At 39.4% G+C, this 24,642-nt stretch overlaps 1 protein-coding gene across 12 annotated transcripts in view; it reads right to left on the reverse strand.

The window, feature by feature from the left end:
• Nucleotides 1-24,642, reverse strand: part of LOC309863817 (uncharacterized protein) — a 120,738-nt gene that overhangs the window by 74,776 nt on the left and 21,320 nt on the right. For 11 of the 12 annotated variants that reach the window (XR_014311268.1, XR_014311269.1, XR_014311270.1 and 8 more), the window contains 4 exons: nucleotides 17,857-17,934; nucleotides 17,666-17,767; nucleotides 16,478-16,627; nucleotides 9,058-9,195 (listed from right to left, as the gene is read on the reverse strand). Coding sequence is in view for 3 of the 12 variants with exons in the window: in XM_082728999.1 (XP_082585125.1) it covers nucleotides 9,058-9,195; nucleotides 16,478-16,627 (288 nt within the window). In the remaining 9 variants the exon portion in view is untranslated. Of the gene's footprint in view, nucleotides 1-8,412; nucleotides 8,672-9,057; nucleotides 9,196-16,477; nucleotides 16,628-17,665; nucleotides 17,768-17,856; nucleotides 17,935-24,642 lie in introns of those variants that run through there. The other variant, XR_014311276.1, reaches the window with a different exon arrangement.

Raw genomic sequence — 24,642 nt, forward strand, 5'->3', positions numbered from 1 at the left:
TATTTGAACTATTAAGAGAATTCATATAAAAGATAAACATTGATGTCAGCAGCTATCATGTTCACCAACATTTAAAAATTTGACAATTTAAGAAAAATAAGGATACAGTAAACAAATGTAATGTACATGTAACAGAATAATATTCAGACAAAAGAAACTGTTAAGTAGATTTTGGATGTATTTACCTTAAAAGATATATTATTTTTAAGGTTATATAACAATATGAAGCGAAGAAATAGGAAACATTTCACTTATGTACTCTTTATATATAAATCATTGGCACTTTTTTAAAACAAGCACTCATTCATATATTATCTTGTGTTTAATTTTGAGTATAAAATTGATACATCACATATATGTAATAATTTATTATTTCTCTGAAAATGAAACTTTCTCCCCAAAAGGATTCAAGTTTAGGAAAATGTGGGTCTGTGCCATTAACAGGGCCACAAACAAAAAAGTTCATTTGCCCTTTTCTTTGACTATTTGCCAATTTGCAGAAAAATTCAGCATAGGTTGTGTTGGGTCGGCTGCTCCGGGAATACAGAAGAAACAATAGAAATGACCACCGGGCCACCATCTTCCAGCCCCCCCCCCCCTTTCCTAACCCTTAACTCTCCCGCCATATGGATGTATGCCCAGGTCAGGTCTCCAGAAGTAACCCGATACCTATGCAAGAAACCAGAACATTAGGACTCCCCCAACCCTCCAATCCCTGAATACCGAACCTAAAATGGCTGTGAACCTATTCCCTATCTTAACCCAGATAAAAGACCCAATCGACAATCTCCCGGCGCGACTTCCCTGACTCCTCTCCAGAGTCACAGAAGCTCCATCCAGAGCACCTTTAATAAACCTTGCCTTGTGCCTACCTCGCCTGGTGTCATGTTTATCTCGCCTGTAAAACCTTACATTTGGTGCTGAAACCAGGAGGAGATTGAGCCCCCACCCTGGTGGGTAGGCTCTCTCCTCTCCCTATCCGTACCGGGACCTGCCTTTCCGAGCGCCACTTCTGAAGCCCTGGTGAGTTCCCCCCATTTCCACACCTCCCTCCAGAAAGCCCTGCCCTAATCGTGGCCCTGTCAGGGCGGACCTCACCAGGCACCAGGTGACCTCGGTGACTCGGAGAAGCTGGGAGTCATCCTAACCTCTATGGCAGTCAACACAGTTTTTCTGCAACCCAGTGGTGGATGAGGGGACGCTTTCCTTCAGCCCTCAGGTTGCCCGGCAATGGATCATAGGGACCTGCCAATCCAAATTTGACCCTAAAACATCCCTGGGGTGTTTTAGGACTGTTGGCCCATCATAAAACCCTGGAACTGGACCAGAACGTGCAAAAGCAACATTACTGTACTGTTGCTTGGCCACAATACCGATTAGACAATCAGTCCAAATGGACCCTGGAAGGCACGTTTAATTACAGATTCTCATGGACCTAAATAACCTCAGCAAACACAAGGCAGATGGGCCACTGTCCCTTATGTTCAGGCTTTCTGAACTGGTGCCCTCATCTACTCCACCCCCTCCCCACTCCTATCCCATCTCCTGACAAAGTTATCAGCAGTTGTGCAACTTCAAAGTTTACTGAAGGTCAAATTGATGAGGGAGCAGAAGGCTAGCTGAAAACAAAGCAAAAGCTGGCACCTTATACCCCCTCTCTCCCCCCCACCCAGGTAACATGTATGGCATTCCCCAGGCACTTCTGGCTGCCCTAAAAGAAAGAAAAATAGTTAACTTGCCGAAATCACAATCCTGCAAGACAGGAGTCTCCCTCAGTTTACAAAGGTCCTACTGATTTACAACAAAAAAAATACTATCTTATTAACAGCCCAACTTCCAGAGACAAGTAATTCAGTTCCTCAAGCCCTAACATCGCCCTCCCCTCCATAAAACTGAAGGAGGCTGAGGCAGAAGGAAATGGAAATAAAGTTAAATTTCTTCTAAACCTAAAACTTACTGACAAGGATGTTTGATAGCAGGAATGTAACATTCCACCAGGAAACTCCCAATTGTCTTCATGTTAATACCTCATTAGAGGGAAAAACAGCCTTGGCTTGATAATAACCAGGCCTCCAATTTCCTGACAGTCTTCTTTACCCTGATAGCCCTTCTGAACACCCACTTTGTCCTCACCTACCCACTCCTGTGTATATAATCAGCCATTCCTCAGAATATCAGGACAGCATCTCTCCTGTCCATGGGTCCTGTCCCCATGCTTTAAAGTTGTAGATGGTTTATGAAGGGAAGCCATTCAGGAACCCAGTGAAAACTTGGCCATGTTTCTTAACCGACTTACTGAGGTGCTGACTCAATACACTTGCCTAGACCTGGCCTCTCTGGCAGGGGTGACTGTTTTAGCTACCCACTTTATTTCTCAGTCAGCTACCGACATTCGGAAAAAAAATAAAGAAAGCAGAGGAAGATCCTCAAACTCCCATTTCTGATCTGGAGAAAATGGCATTTAAAGTCTTTAACTCCCGAGAGGAGGCAGCAGAACTTAAGCGCCAAGCCAGACTCCAATAGAAGGTCCAACCGCAGACCCAAGCCTGGTAGCAGCCCTGAGGCAGGCAGGTTCTGGGGACAAGAGAAGGGAGCACCTAACTGCGTCCCTCCGGGGGCCTGTCTCAAGTGCAGGGCCAAGGGACACTGGGCCCATCAATGCCCCAATCCAAAAGCGCTTACTAGGCTGTGCTCTCAATGCTGCATGATGGGCCACTAGAAATCGGACTGCCCCAGCCTCGGGGGATTCCCGGTGTCTCCACGTGGGGGAGACCCTGAGATGGTAAGTTTTGCCTTACAACTTCTCAGATTGGAGGATGACTGACGGAGCCCAGACTTGGACACCGCTCTCACCCATGCCGAGCCCAGGGTCACACTCCAGGTATTGGGTAAGTCCATTTCCTTTCTGTTGGACACGGGGGCTACCTATTCTGTCCTGCCTTCCTACTCGGGTCCTACTCGTCCCTCCCCAGTTGCAGTTACAGGAGTTGATGGTACTTCCTCCACTCCAAAGGCCAGCCCACCCCTTACATGCAGCCTAGATGGGTTCGCCTTCTCACTCCTTCCTCATTATCTCTTCCTGCCCTGTTCCCTTAATAGGCAGGGACATCTTCCACAAACTTCAGGCCACCATTCATCTCTCTCCCTCTCCCTCGACTTCTGCTCACCTCATCCTCCCTCTACTTCCCTCTGACTCGTCCTCTATCCCGGACTGTCTCCCCTCCAGAGACCAGCAGGTATGGGACATTTCCAGACCTATAGGAGCAACCCACCTGTGAGGACTTAAGCCAATCATCGATCACCTCCGGCAGCAGGGTCTCCTTATCCCCATTAACTCTCCAAGCAACTAGATGTCACTGCCCAGGGATGGCAGCCCTGCCTCAGGACCCTAGTGGCAGCCACTTCTCTTACAAAGGAAGCCCTCAAACTTACCTTAGGACAGCCCCTCAGAGTCTTCTCCCCCCATCGACAGATGGACTTAGTCAGCCACAAAACCTTGGCACAACTCACTCCTTCCTGTCTCCAACTCTACCACCTGCTGTTCATAGAAACCCCCAGGTCACACTCTCTGTCTCCCCTCGCCTAAATCCCACCACTCTCTTGCCGACACCTTCGTCTACCCCCACTCCTTCCCACTCCTGCTCTCAATTCCTGGAAGAAGTCTCTCTTTCCCATCCAGGACTTTCGGACCAGCTGCTGCCTGACTCTGATCTCACTCTGTTCGTGGATGGGAGCTCCCTCATAGCGCCAGATAGACAGCAACAAGTGGCCTATGCAGTGGTCACCCTGGATGCTGTCATAGAAGCAGCCCCCCTTCCTATCAGGACTACTTCTCAAAAGGCAGAATTCATGGCTCTCACCAGGACCCTTCACTTATGAGGGCCAATGGGTCACTCTTTATATTGACTCCAAATATGCTTTCCTTATTACCCACACTTGCTCTGTCCTCTGGCGAGAAAGGGGATTTCTCACGACCAAGAGAACCCCCATAGTCAATGGGCCTTTCATTGCCAAACTCCTCGAGGCTCTCAATTACCCTACTGAGGTGGATCTTGTCCACTGCCATGGCCATTGGGCATCCAAGGACCCCATCTCTTTAGGGAACAGCAAGACTAACTCTATTGCCTGACAGATGGCCTTAAACTCTTCCCCAGCCCCTCTCCTGTTTCTCAACACTCACCACAGTCCCTCATACACTGATGAGGAGACTCGGGCCCTCAAAACATTAGATGGCAGGTTGGGTGACAAGGGATGTTATTATGTCCAGGACAAAACTGCCCTCCTGAACAGCCTAATCCAAACCCTCATTACTGACATTCACCAGTCTCTCCACATCAGTCCAAAGGCCCTATACCAATTTCTCCAACCTCTCTTTCACCTCCCCTCCTCCGAAAGACCATTAAGGAGGTAAACCAGGCCTGCAGAACCTGTTCTGTGGTCAATGCCCAGGGCGACCTCCACAGACTGGGACCCACCCACCACCTCCACGGGCATCAGCCACGCAAGGACTGGCAACTTGACTTCACTCACATACCTCTACACAAAACCTTCAGATACCTGCTAACTCTTGTGGACACCTTCACAGGCTGGATTGAGGCATTCCCCACTGCTAGGGAAGCAGCAGACATGGTCACCACAGTCCCCACTGAGCACATCATCCAGAGATTTGGACTCCCTCAACCCCTACCAGCCTTCATCTCCAGCATCACACAACAAATCTCCGAGAGCCTTAACATCACCTGGAAACCCCATATCCCCTATCACCCTGAATCCTTGGGTAAGAATGAGAGGGCCAACAGTCCCCTCAAGGAACAACCCACCAAACTCACTCTTGAAACCCACCTCTCTTGGCCAACCCTTCTTCCACTAGCTCTCACCCACCTTAGGGCCTCTCCTTGTGGCCAGTCAGGACTCAGCCCCTTTGAGCTCCTGTACGGCGGGCCCTTCCTACTCAATCACAACCTACCTGCCTCTCCCCTAGCCCTCCTATCTTATCTGCCCTATCTGACCCTCTTATGAGCCCTCCTAAGGGCTCCTGCAGATACAACCATCCCTGCCCCCAACAGCCCAGATGGAAACTTCCCCCAGGCCCTAAATCCTAGGAACCAAGTTCTCCTACAAAAATTTCACCCAAAATCCTTACAGCCCCAGTGGACCAGTCCCCATACTGTTATTCTTACAACTCCCACCACAGCAAAACTTCTGGAGCACCACCCATGAGTACCTATCTCCAGCATAAAGCAAACTCCACCACAGGATGGCTGGACTTCCCAAATCCTGGGGCCCATGAGGTTGCAGATTTCCCGCACTTTTTCTCCTCACTCTCCCATCCTCCTAACCCTCCCTAGCCACTCCTCTATCACACCCGGGTTCAGGGGGTGCTTCTTCCTAGTGAAAACTTAAACTCATGGGGACACCACATGGTCTAGTCAGCTGGTCACTACAGATTGCCAGCCCAGAAAGTGCCAGCCCTAGCAGAAATGGCCGTCCTCTCCACCCCCTCCTGTGACAGAAAAGGGCTGTGTTTCTTCCCCTGGTTATTGAGGTCTCCTTGGCGTCTTCCCTAGTGGCCACCGGGCTGGGCACCAGGGCCCTAGCTCAATCCATAGATGCTACCCGAGATTTATCTGAACAGCTCCGAACAGCCGTGGAGGCCTCAACCGAATCCTTGGCATCCCTACAACAATAGATTACCTCAGTGGCCCAGGTAGCCCTACAGAATTGATGAGCCCTGGACCTACTCACCACAGACAAGGGAGAAACCTGTGTATTCCTCAATGAAGAATGCTGCTATTATATCAGTGAATCCGGTATAGTCAAAACCAATATCAATGCCCTGGCAAAAATCTTCAACTACCTCCATGGCCAGCACTTCCCTGAAACTACCCCCTCTCAATGGTGGCTCTCCCCCTTAATGACCTGGCTCCTCCTGATCCTAAGTCCTCTCATTCTCCTTTGCCTCTCATTACTAATCTCCCCTTGTGTTCTTCACTTCATTCAGGATTGCATCCATGAGGTTTCCAGGGTCACTGTCAACCAACTCCTCCTGCGTCCCTATACCCGCCTACCCACATCCAAAGGACCCTATAATGATGTCCCTTCCCAGCAGGAAGTAGTCAGATCTGAATCACCGCCCCTATTACACCAAAAAGGTCAGAATGTTGGGTCAGCGACTCTGGGAATACAGGAGAAAAAATAAAAATGACCACTGGGCCACCATCTTCCAGGCAACCCCCTTTCCTAACCTTTGACTCTCGCGCCATAAGGATATATGCCCAGGTCATGTCTCCAGAAGTAACCCGATACCTATGCAAGAAACCGGAACATCAGGACTCCCCCAACCGTCCAATCCCCGAATACCATACCTTATATGGCTGTGAACCTATTCCCTATCTTAACCCAGATTTTAAAAGACCCACTCAACCCCCTCCCAGTGTGACTTCCCCGACTCCTCTCCGGAGTCACAGAACCTCACCCAAGAACACCTTTAATAAATCTTGCCTTGTGCCTACCTCGCCTGGTGTTATGTTTATCTCACTTGTAAAACCTTACAGGTTGTACTCCTCAAAATCAGAACAAGGTATAGCACTGTCAACAGAATCTAACAGCCATAGGTTCAAAAAAATCCCAATTCCTTAACTTATTGGGACTTTGCATTTAACCTCTCCATCTCTCAGTCTCTTTAAATGTAAAAAAGAATAAAGGACACAGTAAGAAAAAAGCACTGAGTGGTTAGTTGCCCTAGAGAGGCGGCTCAGCAAAATGGTTAGGGACAGTATCTGCTGCCAATCTTCCTGAATTCAAGTAATGGCTTCATCACTCACTAGCTGAGTGACCTGGGTTTCATTTAATCAACCTCTTTGTATCCCAGTTCTCCATTTGGAAAATGGGGATAGTAATGGATCAAGGTGTAGCATCAGTAAGCAAATTAGCACATACAAAGCATACCAAACAGTGCCAGACTCATAGTTAAGTGCTATGCATGCACCTTCTAAAATTATTAGTGCCCACATCCCCATTTCTTCAAGTTTTTATATTTATTTATTTATTTATTTATTGTTTCAGAGTTCCTCATCAATTTTTTTAAATTTAAATTTTGTTAGTTAATATGTAGTGCAGTATTAGTTTCTGGAGTAGATAGAATTCAGTGATTCATCAAACACCCAGTGCTCATTCAAGTTCCCTTTTAAAACCATCTTCCCCTGAGGCATTGCAGAAAAGCTTATAGCTCGTCAGAGATCTTTCCACTGGTTTCCCAGGTATTTATGGTGGGATGGATCTGAGTCTGCAGCATGGAGCTGAGAAATGTACTTGGAACCAGGATCTACCAACATGGAAAATCTATCATAGGTGAGGATATTCTTGATTCCTAAATATACTCTACCCTGTAATTATACTATGTTGTGTACACTCAGAGATCATTATGCTGCACCAGGAGGTAGTCTCTAGCAAGTATAAGACGAGGTTATATGCGAGCCTGCTCTATCATCTGGATTTAGAGACTGTTACGCTTCCAGACCAGATTCCAGTCAGACCTTACCATGTGCAATGATCCATTTCTCAGTGTGGTTTGGGATCAGGGAACCTGTACCTTCCTCTGCCCAGGAAAATGTTGCTGAGCCATCCCTCTGCCACAAGTTTTGACTAAGCTTTTTCTAAATTATTCAGCTAAGTAGACCTTGGTTTTTCTCTTAAGTAATGTATATACCTGGTTTTTACCTTTTATTAATATTCATTTAAAAAGTGGTAATCCAAGCCCTTAATATGTCACATTCTTTTTTTTAAATTAATTTTTTATTTTTTATAAACATATATTTTTATCCCCAGGGGTACAGGTCTGTGAATCACCAGGTTTACACACTTCACAGCACTCACCAAAGCACATACCCTCCCCAATGTCCATAATCCCACCCCCTTCTCCCAATCCCCCTCCCCCCAGCAACCCTCATTTTGTTTTGTGAGATTAAGAGTCACTTATGGTTTGTCTCCCTCCCAATCCCAACTTGTTTCATTTATTCTTCTCCTACCCACTTAGGCCCCCATGTTGCATCACCACTTCCTCATATCAGGGAGATCATATGATAGTTGTCTTTCTTTGCTTGACTTATTTTGCTAAGCATGATATGCTCTAGTTCCATCCATGTTGTCGCAAATGGCAAGATTTCATTTCTTTTGATGGCTGCATAGTATTCCATTGTGTATATATACCACATCATCTTGATCCATTCATCTGTTGATGGACATCTAGGTTCTCTCCATAGTTTGGCTATTGTGGACATTGCTGCTATAAACATTCAGGTGCACGTGCCCCTTTGGATCACTACGTTTGTATCTTTAGGGTAAATACCCAATAGTGCAATTGCTGGGTTCTTGAATGTCCTCTTCTTCTATATGAAGATTTTGGTGCATCACTGCAACTTTATAGCCAGTCATAACCAGTAAGCCTTTTTCCATTTTGTCCCAAGTTGTCCCTTTCAAGTTCCATTCATAAAATTTGTTACTTTTCTTTTGTTTCATTTTTATTGCTCCTTCCTGCATGAGAGTTGTTTTTGCTTTTGGGTGTTTTTTAATTATTATTTTGTTTTGCACTATGGACATATGGGTGTATTCTGTATTCCTTATTTTGTCTTCCTCAGATTATAATTTATTTTATGGTCTTGTCCTTTTCTAACTAAAAAGAAAACAAAAATTTCCAAAAATATCTTCCAAGAGGAACTCATTCAGTAAACATAAATATGTTATTCCAAAATACCCATTGGAATTATTACAGTAATCTGCCCCCTTATCCACAGGTGATATGTTGCAAGATCCCAATGGACGCTGGAAATCATGGAGAATACCAAATGCTATATACATTTCTTTTCCCATACATAAATACATCTGACAAAGTTTAACTTATAAGTTAGGCACAATAAGAAAGTAACAATAGCTAAAAACAAAATGGAACAATTATAACAATATGTTGTAATAAATATACTCTAACAAAAAATACACTATAACAAAAAAAAATGTGAATGTGGTCTCCCTCAAAATACCTTATTGTACTACTATACTCACCTTTCTTGTGATGGTGTGAGATAAAACACCAAAGTGATGAGATGAAGTGAGGTGAATGACATGGGTGTTGTGATGTATTGTTAGGATACAACATATTAAGAGATCATCTGCTTCCAGGCCATGGTTGACTCCAAGTAGCTGAAATCACAAAAGCAAAACTGTGGATAAGGGGGCATCACAATATTTTCATCTCCCTTTACTTTTATTGCATTTAATTACTTTGATCCTATCACTATATACTATACATGAAAAAAAACCAAGGCTCTCAAAATGTCATACATATGGTTGACTGCCCTCGGTAAGATTTCTCCTGTGAGAGAAATAATTTCATTTCATCATTACAATGCAGTATTATTGCATTTATTGAGTTTGCTCTTCCAGAGCGATAAAATTAATCAACAATAAGGACAGGATTAGGATAAAACTCTAGTGATAAACGTTCAGATACTTTCATCAGCGCCTATATGAGTCTCTTGTTTTGTAATATGTAACTATGCCAACCATCCTTCTGCACTTGATTATGGCCTCTACTCATTCTTATGAGTCTCACGGATGAAACCTCTTTATTCCATTTTAGTGAAGCCTTTTCTGCAGGCCCAAATGCAGTTGGAACAGAGGAAGGAAAGAGCAATACATGTGTAAAGCAGTGCAAGATTTGAGTGTGGGAATAGGGTAAAGGGTAGGGAGCCTAAAATGGGATGTTCATTCATTTATTCATCAAAAATGCACTAAGCACCTTAAGTGCACTAGATACTGTGTGCTGGGGGCATATCAGCGGTGAAAGTTGGGGGCATTGCTAAAGGCTTTTTTTCAACACAATACTAGATAATTTAAACTTTTTCTTCTAGGTATTAGAAACCATAAAATGGTATTAAAGGAAAAATCGATATGATCTCACTTTTTTTTTACTATTTTTTTTTATTTTCAGCGTAACAGTACTCATTATTTTTGCACCACACTCAATACTCCATGCAATCTGTGCCCTCTCTAATACCCACCACCTGGTTCCCCCAACCTCCCACCCCCCGCTGCTTCGAACCCCTCAGATTGTTTTTCAGAGTCCATAGCCTCTCATGGTTCACCTCCCCTTCCAATTTCCCCCAAATCCCTTCTCCTCTCTAACTCCCCATACTTTTTGAAATGACTTGTTATACTATGGAGCATAAAAGACTGCATGATTAGAAAATAATAAAGTTACATTTTTTAAAAAAGATTTTATTTATTTATTTGACAGAGAGAGATCACAAGTAGGCAGAGAGGCAGGCAGAGAGAGAGGGGGAAGCAGGCTCCCTGCTGAGCAGAGAGCCTGTTGCCGGGCTCGATCCCAGGACCTCAGGATCATGACCTGAGCCAAAGGCAGAAGCTTAACCCACTGAGGCACTGGCACCCCTAAAGTTACATTTTAAATAGTCAAGGTAAAGGACCAATGAGAAGACAAATCAATGACCAATCAATGGCAGTGGGACTGGCGTTGGGATATGTCTAAAAGACACAATAACTAAATTGGCTCCTTATTAAATGACAGAAGTTCAAGAATCTTGGCAAATTTTTTTCTTATTTCCTAACATGAAACTAATGAAATCACTCCTTAATCCCATTAAATTAAAAATATTTTATTTAAATAAAATTTATAAATAAGCAGTGACTATTATAATTTTAGAATTATTTTAAACTAAAGCAGTATGAAGATTATATTAATGGTTAATGGGGGTTTATAGTAATATTTACTTTATTTTCACAACTAATGATCTATGACATTAGAGCATAAATAAAGCCAAGAGTAAAATAGAGGTACTGTCATATAAGAGACAGTTAATTTGGGAAGAATTGAGAACATAATCGGTGATACTGATATGTCTATCCTGTTTTTAATTATTTTATAATCAAATCAAGCCTCTTTTTCTCCTGTTTTCACAAAAAAAAATTCCTTAATAATAAAAACAGTCACTGACACATATTATCTCTAAATGTCTTCAATAAATTTAACACTAAATAAATCACTTTGTCCATATTAGTTTCAGGAACATCTGAAATATAATTGCATTGTTTTAGTTAGTTAAAGTTGTTTTTTAAAGTTTAAAATATACTTGCTAATCCTTCTTCTATCAAACATATGTGAGTTTTTACCTGTGACTTTTAAACACCAAATAACTTAAAAATAATACATCAGGCAGGTGTAAATATACATGTTCTAAAGACTTAGGGAAATCTTACAGCCAAACATTGCCTTTCTGATTCCACAATGATTTGATCTTTGTGCCAGATTCTTTCACATACATTGTCTTGTTTGGTCTCCATAACCACCCTGGGAAGGACGGTTTTACAAATGAAGAAACTGATAAGCTATTTCCCACATCACATGATTCATAAATGGTGGAAATAATAATTTCAAATCTGATGCTGTTCTATATTGCTAAGATACCTCTGCAAATAATATTGACAGTCACAGTGATATGGTAACAATAAAAATTAAGAAGAAAAGAAATTCCAAATAACAAAATTAACAAATGGGGTGCCTGGGTGGCTCAGTCATTAAGTGTCTGCCTTCATCTCTGGTCATGATCCCAGGGTCCTGGAATTGAACCCCACATCAGGCTCCCTGTTCAGCAGGAGGCCGGCTTCCCCTCTTCCACTCCCCCTGCTTGTGTTCCCTCTCTTGCTGTCACTCTCTCTGTCAAATAAGTAAAATCTTTCAAAAAGAAAAAAAAAGAAAAAAGAAAAACTTAACAAATTATTCAGGAGGCAGAAAGATTTTCTCTTTGTAAGAAATACCCCTCTTTCATGATATCTAATAGGCACTATGAATGCCTAACCTGGATCATTTTTATTCCAAGTTTACAACCATCTAATTTATTACCATAGCCCTCCAGAACCACTTAGAACAGGAGCTTCTAGACCATATTTCAGCAGATAATAGAAATGTTCTCTGGAAAACATGTCTGTGTTGTAGAGACATCTCAGAGCATATGGCCACTCTCTGGCTCAGTTCCTGGTTCTGCTTTGCAGATTAAACCACTCTTTATAGAATTAATCATCCCTATTGTTAAAACCACAGATGGGACCCTGTAGGATAGAGGAGACTAAGTAGAGCAAACTACTTTTATACTCATGGGCAGGGTTTCTTTGAGTAAAATTATATGGAAAACAACTGAATTACCAAGTATCTATTAAGGTCATGTATTTAATAAATAAAATAACAGAAAATAAAGGAAAGGGTTTACATATCTTTTATTTTCATAATAAAATAAGGCTGGAAAGGGAAAATTTAAAGCAATTTCCCTTTAGTATCTGTATAAAAGTAAAATAATTCTTGGGATGCCTGAGTGGCTTGGTTAATTAAGCATCTGACTCTTAATTCTAGCTCAGGTCACAATCTCAGTATCATGGGATCAAGCCTCACATTAGGCTGCAGGATCAGCAGAAAGTCTGCTTGGGATTCTCTCTCTCTCCCTCTCCCTCTGCCCCTTTTCCTCACCCTCTCTCTCAAATAAATAAATGTCTTTTTAAAAAAAAATTTAGTAAAAATTTTTTAATTTAAAATAAATAAAAGTAAAATAATTCTTTTTGTTCTATTCACAACAGGCAAATTTTCCTAAATGACTAACCATAATAGTAACTTGTAGCCTATAGGAAAACAATATGACTACTTTTACCAGTGTGAGATATTTTGATGCTACAACCAAGAGTAGGGGGAGTCACCATGAAGACAGTGAAATGAGCCATAAGACTTGGATTAAATACACAGTGAAATAAGCCAGGAAGACCTCCATTTCCCCCCAGGCATTCTTCCCCTGCATCATGTGCAATCCCAACTTGATTTGTTGAGCTAATAGTTTAAAGAATTTGAACAGTCAGCCCCAAGTCCTCTAGACCAGAAAGAAAATCTTGGACAGAAAAGACCATAAAACAAGTAGGAAAAGGCATTTTGGGTATTCCCATTTTATTAAGTTGAACTATTCATCACAATGATTAAATATGCATTAACTCTAATGTACTCAACTAATGTTATCTACTATTATTATCAGAGACTTTACAAGAGAAGACAATAGAGCAAAGGAAATGTCTTGCCTCCAAAGAATTTAAAAGCAGCCTTAGCAGACATTTTTCTAAAGAAGACATACAGATTGGCCAACAGATACATGAAGAGATGCTCAACATCACTCATCATCAGGGAAATGCAGATCAAATCCAAAGTGATATAACACTCATACCTGTAAGAATGGCTAATAACAAAAAGATAAGAAATAATAAGTGTTAGAGAGGATGTGTAGAAAAAGGAACCCTCATCCACTATTGATGGGGATGTAAATTGGTACAGAGTCTATGGAAAACAGTATGGAAGTTCTTCAAAAAATTAAAAATAGAACCACCATAAAAATCCAGAAGTTCTACTTCTAAGCATTTATCTGAAAAAAAAAAATACTAATTTGAAAAGACACAGGTACTTCTATGTTCATTACAGCATTATTTGCAATAGCCAAGACAGGGAAGCAGTACAAGTGTCCATCAATAGATGGATGTGTAGGGATAGCTGGGTGGCTCGGTCAGTTAAGTGTCTGCCTTCAGCTGAGGTCATGATCCCAGGGTCTAGGTCGAGTCCCACACCAGGCTCCTTGCTCAGTGGGGAGGCTGCTTCTCTCTCCCCCTGCTTGTTCTCTCTCTTTCTATCTCTCTCTCTCCAATAAATAAATTAAATATTTTTTTAAATAGATGAATGCATAAAGAAGATGTGGCATATATAGGGAATACAATAGAATATTACTCAGCTACAAAACAATAATGAAATCCTGACATTTGAGAGAACATGAGTGGATCTAAAATGTATTATGTTAAGGTAAATAAGTCAGAGAAAGAAAATATTGTATGACTGTATTTCATATATGAAGTCTAAAAAACAAAACAAATGAAAAGAACAACAAAAACAAAAGACTCATAGATAGAAAAAACAAACTGATCACTGCCAGAGGGGAAGTGGGGATGGGGGGGGATGGACAAAACACATGAAAGAGATTAAGCAGAACAATCTTCCAGTTATAAGGTAAGAAAGACATGGGTATATAATGCATAGCACCGGGAGTATGGTCAATAATATTGTAACAACTTCGTATGGCAACAGATGGTAACTAGATTTACGATGGTGACCATTCTGTACTGTATATAAATATCAAATCTCTAGGTGGTACATCTAAAAACTGATACAATGCTGTATGTAAATGTTGTCCAGGATGCAGAAAAAGGGGAACCCTCTTACACTGATGGTGGGAATGGAAGCTGGTATAGCCACCCTGGAATACAGTATGGAGACTCCTCAAGAAGTTAAAAATTGAGTCCTACACTGTTGGTGGGAATGAAAGCTGGTGCAACCTCTCTGGAAAACAACTTGGAGGTTCCTCAAAATGTTGAAAATAGAACTACCCTATGACCCAGCAATAGCACTACTGGGTATTTACCCTAAAGATACAAACGTAGTGATCCGAAGGGGCATGTGCACCCGAATGTTTATAGCAGCAATGTCCACAATAGCCAAACTATGGAAAGAACCTAGATGTCCATCAACAGATGAATGGATAAAGATGATGTGGTATATATACACAATGGAATACTATGCAGCCATCAAAAGAAATGAAATCTTGCCATTTGCGACAACATGGATGGAACTAGAGCGTATCATGCTTAGCGAAATAAGTCAAGCAGAGAAAGACAACTATCATATGATCTCCCTGATATGAGGAAGTGATGATGCAACATGGGGGCTTAAGGGGGTAAGAGAAGAATAAATGCAACAAGATGGGATTGGGAGGGAGACAAACCATAAGTGACTCTTAATCTCACAAAATACAATGAGGGTTGCTGGGGGGAGGGGGATTGGGAGAAGGGGGTGAGATTATGGACATTGGGGAGGGGATGTGCTTTGGTGAGTGCTGTGAAGTGTGTAAACCTGGTGATTCACAGACCTGTACCCATGGGGATAAAAATATATTATATGTTTATAAAAAATAAAAAATTTAAAAATTAAAAAAAAAATAGAGCTACTTAGTGACCCAGCAATACCCCTACTAGATATTCACCCCAAAGATCTAAATGTATTGATCTGAAGGGTAGCTACACCCCAATGTTCATAGCAGCAATGTCTATAAAAGCCATACTTTGGAAAGAACCTAGATGTCCATCAAAAGATGAATGGATAAAGAAGATGTGGTACATGTACATAGGAATATTACTCAGCCATCAGAAAGGATGAATACTTACCATTTGCACGACGGAGATAGAACTGGAGAGTATTATGCTGAGCAAAGTATGTCAATCAGAGAAAGAAAATTTTCATATGGTTTCATTCATATGTGGAATATAAGAAACAGGGCAGAGGATCATGGGGCAAAGGAGGGAAAATGGAATGGGAAGCCATCAGAGAGGGAGAAAAGCCATGAGAGACTCTTAACTACAGGAAATAAACTAAAGATGCTGGAGAGGAGGTGGTTAGGGAGATGGGGTAACTGGGTGGTGGGCATTAAGTGCATATGATATGATGAGCACCGGGTGGTATATGCAACTGATGAATTATTGAACTCTACATATGAAACTAATGCTGCAATATATTCGATTTAAATTAAATTGAATTAAATTTTGAATTGAATTTAAATTTTAAAAATATGGTAATTTTAAGAAAATTATTTTTTGATAAAAAATAAAATTTTAAAATAAAAAGGAAGGAAAACACAAAGAATAGGACATGCAAGAGGAAAACGAATAAGGAGACAACTTATAATCACATTAGACAGAAGGATTCATGCTTTCCCTAACAGACATTTTGAGTTATTAGACAGTATATTTATTCAGGGTTCTCTAAAGAAGCAGAACTGAAAGGATGTAAAATACATGTGTGTGTGTGTGTGAATAAATTGGAATTGGTTCATATGATTATGGAGGCTGAGAAGTCCCATGATCTGCAGTAAGCAAGTTGGAAATACAGGAGAGCCCGTGGTATAGTTTTAGTCTGAAAGCCAGAGCCTGAGACCCAGAATCAGCCACTGCTTTGGTTCAGTCTAAAAGCAGAAAAAAACTGATCTTTCAGTAGGAAGGCAGTCAGGAAGAAATTCCCTCTTATGTGGGGGAAGGTCAGCTTTTTGTTTTGATCATGAGCTCAACTGACAAAACAAGACTCACCCACATTCGGAAGGGAAATCGACTCTACTTACCTCATCAGTTTCAGTGTTAAACTCATCCAAAACACTTTCACAGAAACTCCCAGAGTAATGTCAAACATTACTCTGGGAGCCTGATAGCCTAGTCAAGTTGACACTAAAAATTAACTGTGATAGATAGAAAATCGGCAAATTCAGATGCTGTATAAAGCACACATCTTTGGAGACTAAAGCAGAAGCTATTAATGCCCAAAACAGAGATCAGAGTAGTACCAGACCTGCAGTAACTGATTCCGAGGAAGAGCAGATATCCCCATATCCATAGGACAACATGCTGAATGGCATATCTCTACCCCCTTGAGGATCATGGGAAGCAGGCAGCAGTAGACATTGTGGTGAGTGAGCTTTCTCAGATATGAAGCACCCATCTGAAAATCACCAACTTTGTAAGAAAACAAATTTCACAGAGAGAAATGTACTCTACACTTAAAAGTATATTACATGTAAAATTAATCATGAAACAAATAATACATTTTGGGCAATTAAAACTAATACATTTACAAGATATGAGAAAAACGGTAAGGGACATGGGGAATACATCAACAAGATGCAACGTATATCTAAAATGAATTTTAGAATAAGCAGCAGACATAATGAAAAAGGGAAAAATATTACTGTAGGAACATTTATACAGCTGTTAAAAAAATAGATTTTCATCTTGAAAAGATTTTCAGAGTTATACTCAAGATGGATAGTAAGAAATCCAACCTTAGAAATTTTATAATAAAATATATGAATATCATGGATGAAGGATGAATTAAAAATTTCAGAAAGAACGTTTAAAGAATCACCTAAATTATTAAAATCATATTGGCACTGAATTTCTCATTAGTTACACTAGATGTTTAAAAAAAAACAGCAATAAAACAGATTTAAAGTTAATTTGATTATTACCACAGTAAGCCAGTAATTCTAAATAATGTCAGTAATAAACACTCCTTTCCTCAGAAAACTTCTGGCGGTCTAAGTTTTAAATAAGTGCCCAGGTGACTGGGGATTCTCCATATTAACTTTCATGCTGAATACAATAATGCAAATTCTACATGAAAGTTAATTCGAAGACCAAACTTACATTTATGATGTTTTTCTGGTTTTATATCTGTCCCTTTGTGTGATAAAATTTTAAATTAAAATGAATAAGAAGTGTTCTGTTATTGTGAGCAAAGATAGATTGGCAAATTTGGTAACACAGTCTATTAGATAAGATTATATAGAGAAAATCAAGTTTGACAAAACAACTAACAAATTTTCCATAGTTAAGTGTTAATAACAAAAACTGTAAAGTTAAGTATTCATTACTGTAACAGACTAATATATTGGTGTGTTAGTCTTCTCAGGCTACTCAGACTGCCATAACAAAATATCACAGACAGGATGACGCAAGCAACAGAAATTCATTTTCTCACAGTTTTGGAAAGTGGAGAGAAATCAAGTGTCTGGCTGATTCAGTTTTTGGATTCTCTTCCTGACTTGTAGATGATTATCTTCTGTCCTCACAAGGCCTTCCTCTGTGTGTGCCCAGAAAAGGAGAGAAAGTAAACTCTCCAATGTCTCTTCTTACAAGAACACTACTAATCCTATCATATCAAGGCCTCACCTCATGACTTCATTTCATCATAACTTCTTCCAAATTCCAAGTACAGCCGCACAGGTCATTAGGATTTTGACATATGAACTTGGGAAGGGAGAGGTAACATAAATATTCAGTCCATAACAATCAGTGTATATAACAGACTACCTAGGTTTCCTTTGCAAAAAAACACATTAATGTAATTTAAAAATATCAGTCCATTATTTTTTTCACTTGTATACTGTAATATTTATTTTAGTTACTTATTATTCTTTTTAATTGGTATAATTACATATAAAAAATCTATGAAAAGAAAATTTTCATGGTCTCCCTTTTTTTCTAACCATTTTTTTTTGTTTCATTTCCTACTACTGGAAGTAATTTTCTCATATAAATAAGCTGCTCCAAAAATCTAATATACTAGGTGCAACTTATTGTTTTTATTAGCATAATCTTCATAATAAGCTTTGTAAGGCACAGAGTGTATTTAAAATTCTATGAAGGATTTGTGACTCAGGGAAAATTAGAGAGGTTCTCTGGAACTCAGGTTTCTACTCTATAAAATGTGTGTACCTTGCAGGCAGAGGGAGAAACAGAGAGTAGGTAGAAAATACTTTGCTAATTGCACTACTAGGTATTTACCCTAAAGATACAAATGTAGGGATCCAAAGGGGCACATGCACCCTAATGTTTATAGCAGAAATGTCCACAATAGCCAAACTATGGAAAGAACCTAGATGTCCGTCAACAGACGAATGGATAAAGAAATGTGGCATATATGTGTGTGTGTGTGTGTGTGTGTGTGTGTGTTGGAATACTATGCAGCCATCAAAAGAAATGAAATCTTGCCATTTGTGACAACGTGGATGGAACTAGAGGGTATTATGCTTAGCGAAATAAGTCAATCAGAGAAAGACAACTATCATATGATCTCCCTGATATGTAGAGGTTGAGAAGCAACATGGGGGTTTGGAGGGTAGGAACAGATTAAATGAAACAAGATGGGATCAGGAGGGAGACAAACCATAAGAGACTCTTAATCTCACAAAACAAACTGAGGGTTTCTGGGGGGAGAGGGAGTATGAAGAGGGCGGTTGGGTTATGGACATTGGGGAGGGTATGTGAGATGGTGAGTGCTGTAAAGTGTGTAAGCCTGACGAGTCACAGACCTGTACCCCTGGGATTAATGACACATTATATGTTAACAAAAATAGTTAAAAAAAAAAAAAAGAAAATACTTTGCTAAAATGTATTCTTTGAAAGACTGGTCTTTGTGTTCTATGGTCAGGTATGTTTGTGAAGTGCTGGTTTCTTTCTTTTCTTTCTTTTTTTTTTTTTTTTTAAGAGGAAGTGCTGGTTTCTTTATAACACAACTCTCAGAGCACCCCTTACTTCCAGGCACCCTCAATCCCCCTTACCCTGCTGTCCCATTTCTTATAGTACATATGGCCTTCCTTATACTATATTATTTACATTTTATTAGGCTTATGTTTGTTATTTATCTCACTCACTGGAATGTAAACTTCAGAAGTTAAAGAACTATATCTGTTTTACTTTTTGATATATCTCAAGCACTTGGAATAACTCTTGGCACATAGCAGATGTTTAATAAATAATAGCTGAATGAATGAATATATGTATGAATGAAACATTAATGTGTTACTGTGCAAAATAAACCTAAAATGGTAATGTAACATACAAAAACATCTTAAATTTATTTGGCTTTAGCAAATGTTAGGCATGGATTTTCCCTCAAGATTGTGAATAAAGGGTGAAGACTTCTCTGAGGAAATGATAGTTGAGTTAAGATTCAGTGAAAAAAAAAAAAAAAAAACTACCACGCACACAGCCAGAGGAAGAATATTCTAAATGAAAAGGTTCTGAGGTGGACAGGAGTAGGACTTATTCAAGGGACAGAAAGGAGGAAAATGTGACTAGAACAGAGCAAGCTAGAGAGAAAGGGTAAGGAAATGATCTCAAAGGGACATCCAGAGACCAAATCACTCAGAAATTTGCCATAAAGATCCTCAACTTTACAGTAACCACTGAAGGACTTTTAAGAAAGGTCTTCAATGATCTGATATATAGGTTACTAAAACTCACTCTGACTACAATGCAGTCGGGAATCAAAAGAAGGAGCAGAAATAGTAGTTAAGAAGCTAGAAGAATTGTCCTGGCAAGATATGATTGTGGCTTGCACTAAGGCAGTGATAGTAAAGATGGGGAGGAAGTAGACACATTTAGAATATACCTTGAACACACTTACGGATTCTGTGAGGAGAGTTTAGAAAAAAATGGAGAAATTATGGATAACTTCTAGGTTTAGGGCTTGCATAATTGAGTGGATACTGGTATTACTTATTGAGATGGGAGAGACTGCTTGAGGAAGAGGTAGGTGTGGGGAGCCATTAAGAGTTCTGGTTTGACACTCTGGAAAACAGCATGGAGGTTCCTCAAAATGTTGAAAATAGAACTGCCCTATAACCCAGCAATTGCACTACTGGGTATTTACCCTAAAGATACAAACGTAGTGATCCAAAGGGGCACGTGCACCCGAATGTTTATAGCAGCAATGTCCACAATAGCCAAACTATGGAAAGAACCTAGATGTCCATCAACAGATGAATGGATCAAGAAGATGTGGTATATATACACAATGGAATACTATGCAGCCATCAAAAGAAATGAAATCTTGCCATTTGCGACAACATGGATGGAACTAGAGCGTATCATGCTTAGCGAAATAAGTCAAGCAGAGAAAGACAACTATCATATGATCTCCCTGATATGAGGAAGTGGTGATGCAACATGGGGGCTCAAGGGGGTAGGAGAAGAATAAATGCAACAAGATGGGATTGGGAGGGAGACAAACCATAAGTGACTCTTAATCTCACAAAACAAACTGAGGGTTGCTGGGGGGAGGGGGTTTGGGAGAAGGGGGTGGGATTATGGACATTGGGGGGTATGTGCTTTGGTGAGTGCTGTGAAGTGTGTAAACCTGGTGATTCACAGACCTGTACCCCTGAGGATAAAAATATGTTTATAAAAAATAAAAAATTTTAAAAAAAAGAGTTCTGGTTTGAAATTTTTAAGTTTGAGGTGCCTATTAAGTATTCAAATAGGAATGCACAGTAACCATCTAAATATATAAATCTGGAGCTCGGAGTCTGGATAGAAAGAAATATATTTTCAAAATTATTAGCATTTAGTCACTGTGACTAAATGAAATCACCTAGCAAGAAGATGTGGATAATGATGATTTCAGGTAGAGGGAAAGTACCAGCACAAGGAGACTAAAAACAATGAATTAGCATAGAGAATCAATTTTGAAGGAATGAGTGGTGAATTGTATTGAATGCTAGTGAGTGGTAGAGCTAGATGAGTACAGAAGGGTTCACTAGATTTACTGCTGCCCTTGGAAAAATATAAAAGGGAAGGAAGGGAGGAAAAGTGATGAAGAGGGATGTTTCCATGAAGTGGAAGAGATGAAAGCCAGACAGACTAGAGTCAGTTAATGAATAAGAGTGAAAAATGGAGAGCAAGACAAGAATCTTAGGAGAAAAACCTTAGAGGAAAAATAGTTAGGTTTTTTAAATGAATGACATAAAAGCTTACCAAGAACAGATGGAAATAGTCCAACAAAAAGGAAGAAGCTATTGATACAATTATTTAGAATGAAAAGGTCTTGAAAAAATGAGAGAAGTTGCGATCTGAAGTACAAGAGAAAATATTGGCTATTGATAGGTTTTAAATGAATTGAAGAATATGATATGCATTGTCTTATGGAAATAGGGTTATAACATAGCAATAAGATGAAAGCACTTCTGTGTAATTGTTTCTATTTTTTTTAATGAAGTATGAACAGTCATTTGGCTGAAAGTTGCAGTGACAGCTAAAAGGAGATGTTACACAGGTTTTAAGGAAGTAAAGAGAGCTGGAAAATAGATAGGGGCCAGAATGTGAATGAAATAATAAAGCAGATGATACAGAATCGAAAGATGTAGAAATAGAAGAATGCAACTATTAATATGTTTTAGAAAGATAACTATGGCAAGGGGGATGATGGAATTGGGAGCAGTTATAACACAAGAATTCATGGTTCAAAAAGTCCCCAAATGAGGACACTGATAGAAAAGATTTTTTTGAGATAGTGGTGGGGGTACCCAGAGGCAAGGTGGAGGGCTAGGAAATAGATTAGTTAGGAAATGAGTATGTGTTTAGGGAATGGCGTTTATCTCTTCCACTAGAATGCAAATTCTTTAAGGCAGGAACTTCATATATTTTGTTTACCATTTTGTCCCAGTTTCTAAGATATTCTCAAGAAATATTTGTGGAATGAATAAGCACGTAAGTAGTAGGCTTCTGACAAATGTTTCTTTCATTAAATTTCCGAAGGCTCAAGCTACTTTTTTTACGAATCACAAAATCATATTTTTGGTTTTTGTCGCCCTTTTCAGTCCACTGCAATGTTTTCTGAAGATCCTAGTTTTTTTAATACTCTTTCACTTTTGAATCCAGATTTTTTAATCTTACCTCTAAGGAATTATTCATGACAATAATAATCTGAGACATATCAAAGTAACATAAAATGAAATATAGTAACAAAACACAATATTCTACTATATTAAATTATGTATTGTTTATTTGTAAGTTTGTCTCCTCCCACTAGAAACAAACTCTATGAGGACAGATATTCTTTTTGTTGCTGTGTTGATTTCTTTTCACTGATGTATTGCCTAGTTCCCAGAGGAGTGGTTGACACACAGTAGATTAAATTAATGAATTTGCTACAGAAAATGAGGAGAAGAGTAAAGCTAAATAGGATTACAGAGACTTATGACCTTAAAAGTAGGTTGTGATAATATTAAACAAGAACGAAGGAAAGAGTTCTGGGGGAAAATAATGAGTAGGTTTGGGGATATACATTTGAGATCAATGTATATCGCATTAGGATATGCTTAAAAAAAAAAGTACCTATATAAATTACTTCTAAACTAGGCTATTTAACTCTCCCTAAGCCCATAAGCATTGTGCAATGTATTTAATACCCTTCAAGCCAGATTGGGTTTAGTACATTCTTAAAAGAAAAGAGGTATAAATCACCCCTTTATTCTTCCCTCCCTGATTCCAAGATAAGAGATGATCACAGCTTTCTGAGCCTTCTTCCTTAGGACAGAAAAGACCAGACATGTTTATAATATTATTAATGTCCTCTTTTGGACGCTGAGTCACTCCTTGGCCTCCATCTGTTTCTCCTAGAAGAAATGATCAAGTGCAAGCTAGGTCTCCTGTGTACTGTTGCAGTCCCAGCCCTGAGAAAGCTCAGCAGATTCTCTTCCTCCACCACATTCATGACCTGTGTCCTGACCCATTCAGGCCATTTCCAGGGGAGTCCATCAATCTCCCTCTGCTGTGGCAGAAGTAGGAGCTTAGCCCTCATTGGCTTATTTCATCTAAGTCCTACTAGTAAGAGTAGCAAAGAATTATAACTACTCCATTACCTTGCCGTATTAAGGAGCAGAGTTCAATATAACGGATGTTACTTACATGTTAAAGCATTCTTCTAACCATCTCACACTGATCAATATGAAGTCTTCTCTAATTCACTGTACATCAAAGTTAAATCTAATCATGGTCAGTGAGAATTCGTACCCTTTTCAAGGGGAGATTATTGTAACATCAGTTACATAGAAAATTCCTTCTGCAGGTTTGCATTTTATACCCTTTTCTCCTAATCTTACCCAAGCAATCAATAATAATAATAATAATAATAATAATAATAATGCCCTCACAGATTTCTAAGCATGACTCTAATCTTTTTTTATAATTATATAAAAACTGAATTACATAATTCTCATAATAATATTGTTGGTAATTACTATCATTATCCTCACTTTACAATACAAAGCTTAAGTTCAGAAAAAATGACTAATATTCCCAAGATGGATAATACCAGTGATGGAACTCAAATCCTGACCTGGTAATTGTGACTCCTAAAATAGTAATATGCAAATGTGACATATTTTGAATTTTAAAAGTAAGAAAAATTGTAAACAAAATATTTCCCAAGAAAAATCTGTGTATATTACCAAAGAATAGAATAACTTTTAAATGACCAATACAGAGATTTGGAAAATATTTTTCCTTGAATATTAGAGATCTATATTATAGCCATTACTTTGAGCTGCCTGTGAAGACAGCACTTACTAAGGAAATTAAAATCTGTATCTAAAATATTCAAGTTTCTTTCTTAAACTTTCCCTGAGAAAACACACACAATCTATGTTGGAGTTTGAGCACATAAATGCAAGAAATGAAAATTAGTAAGAAACCCACTAAAATTTTCCATATACTCTATTGTGGGCCTTTCTTAAGCATTCAGAAGATAATTAAAAATACAGTGACATGTATATGGAAGTATAAATCATACTATAGACCATATCAGCTGGTTTAATCCAATACATGTATTTCAGACATGATCCTATCTATAAATGAAATTCCAGTGATCAGATTCATATATACAATAAGGAAACCAAAAAAGATATTCTTGTTTTGTTGATGGTTTTATTTAATAGTTTACTTTGAAACACAGAATTTCTTTTTTTTTATTTTATTTACTTTTATTGGACAGAGAGAGAGAGAGAGAGAGAGACCACAAGAAGGCAGAGATAGAGGGGGAAGCAGGCTCCTGCTGAGCAGGGAGCCAGATGCAGGGCTCGATCCCAGGACCTGAGATCATGATCTGGGCTGAAGGCAGAGGCTTAACCCACCGAGCCACCCAGGAGCCCCTGAAACACAGAATTTCTATTCATT

This window comes from Mustela nivalis, assembly GCF_964662115.1.
Source record: "Mustela nivalis genome assembly, chromosome: 4".
NCBI lineage: Eukaryota > Metazoa > Chordata > Mammalia > Carnivora > Mustelidae > Mustela > Mustela nivalis.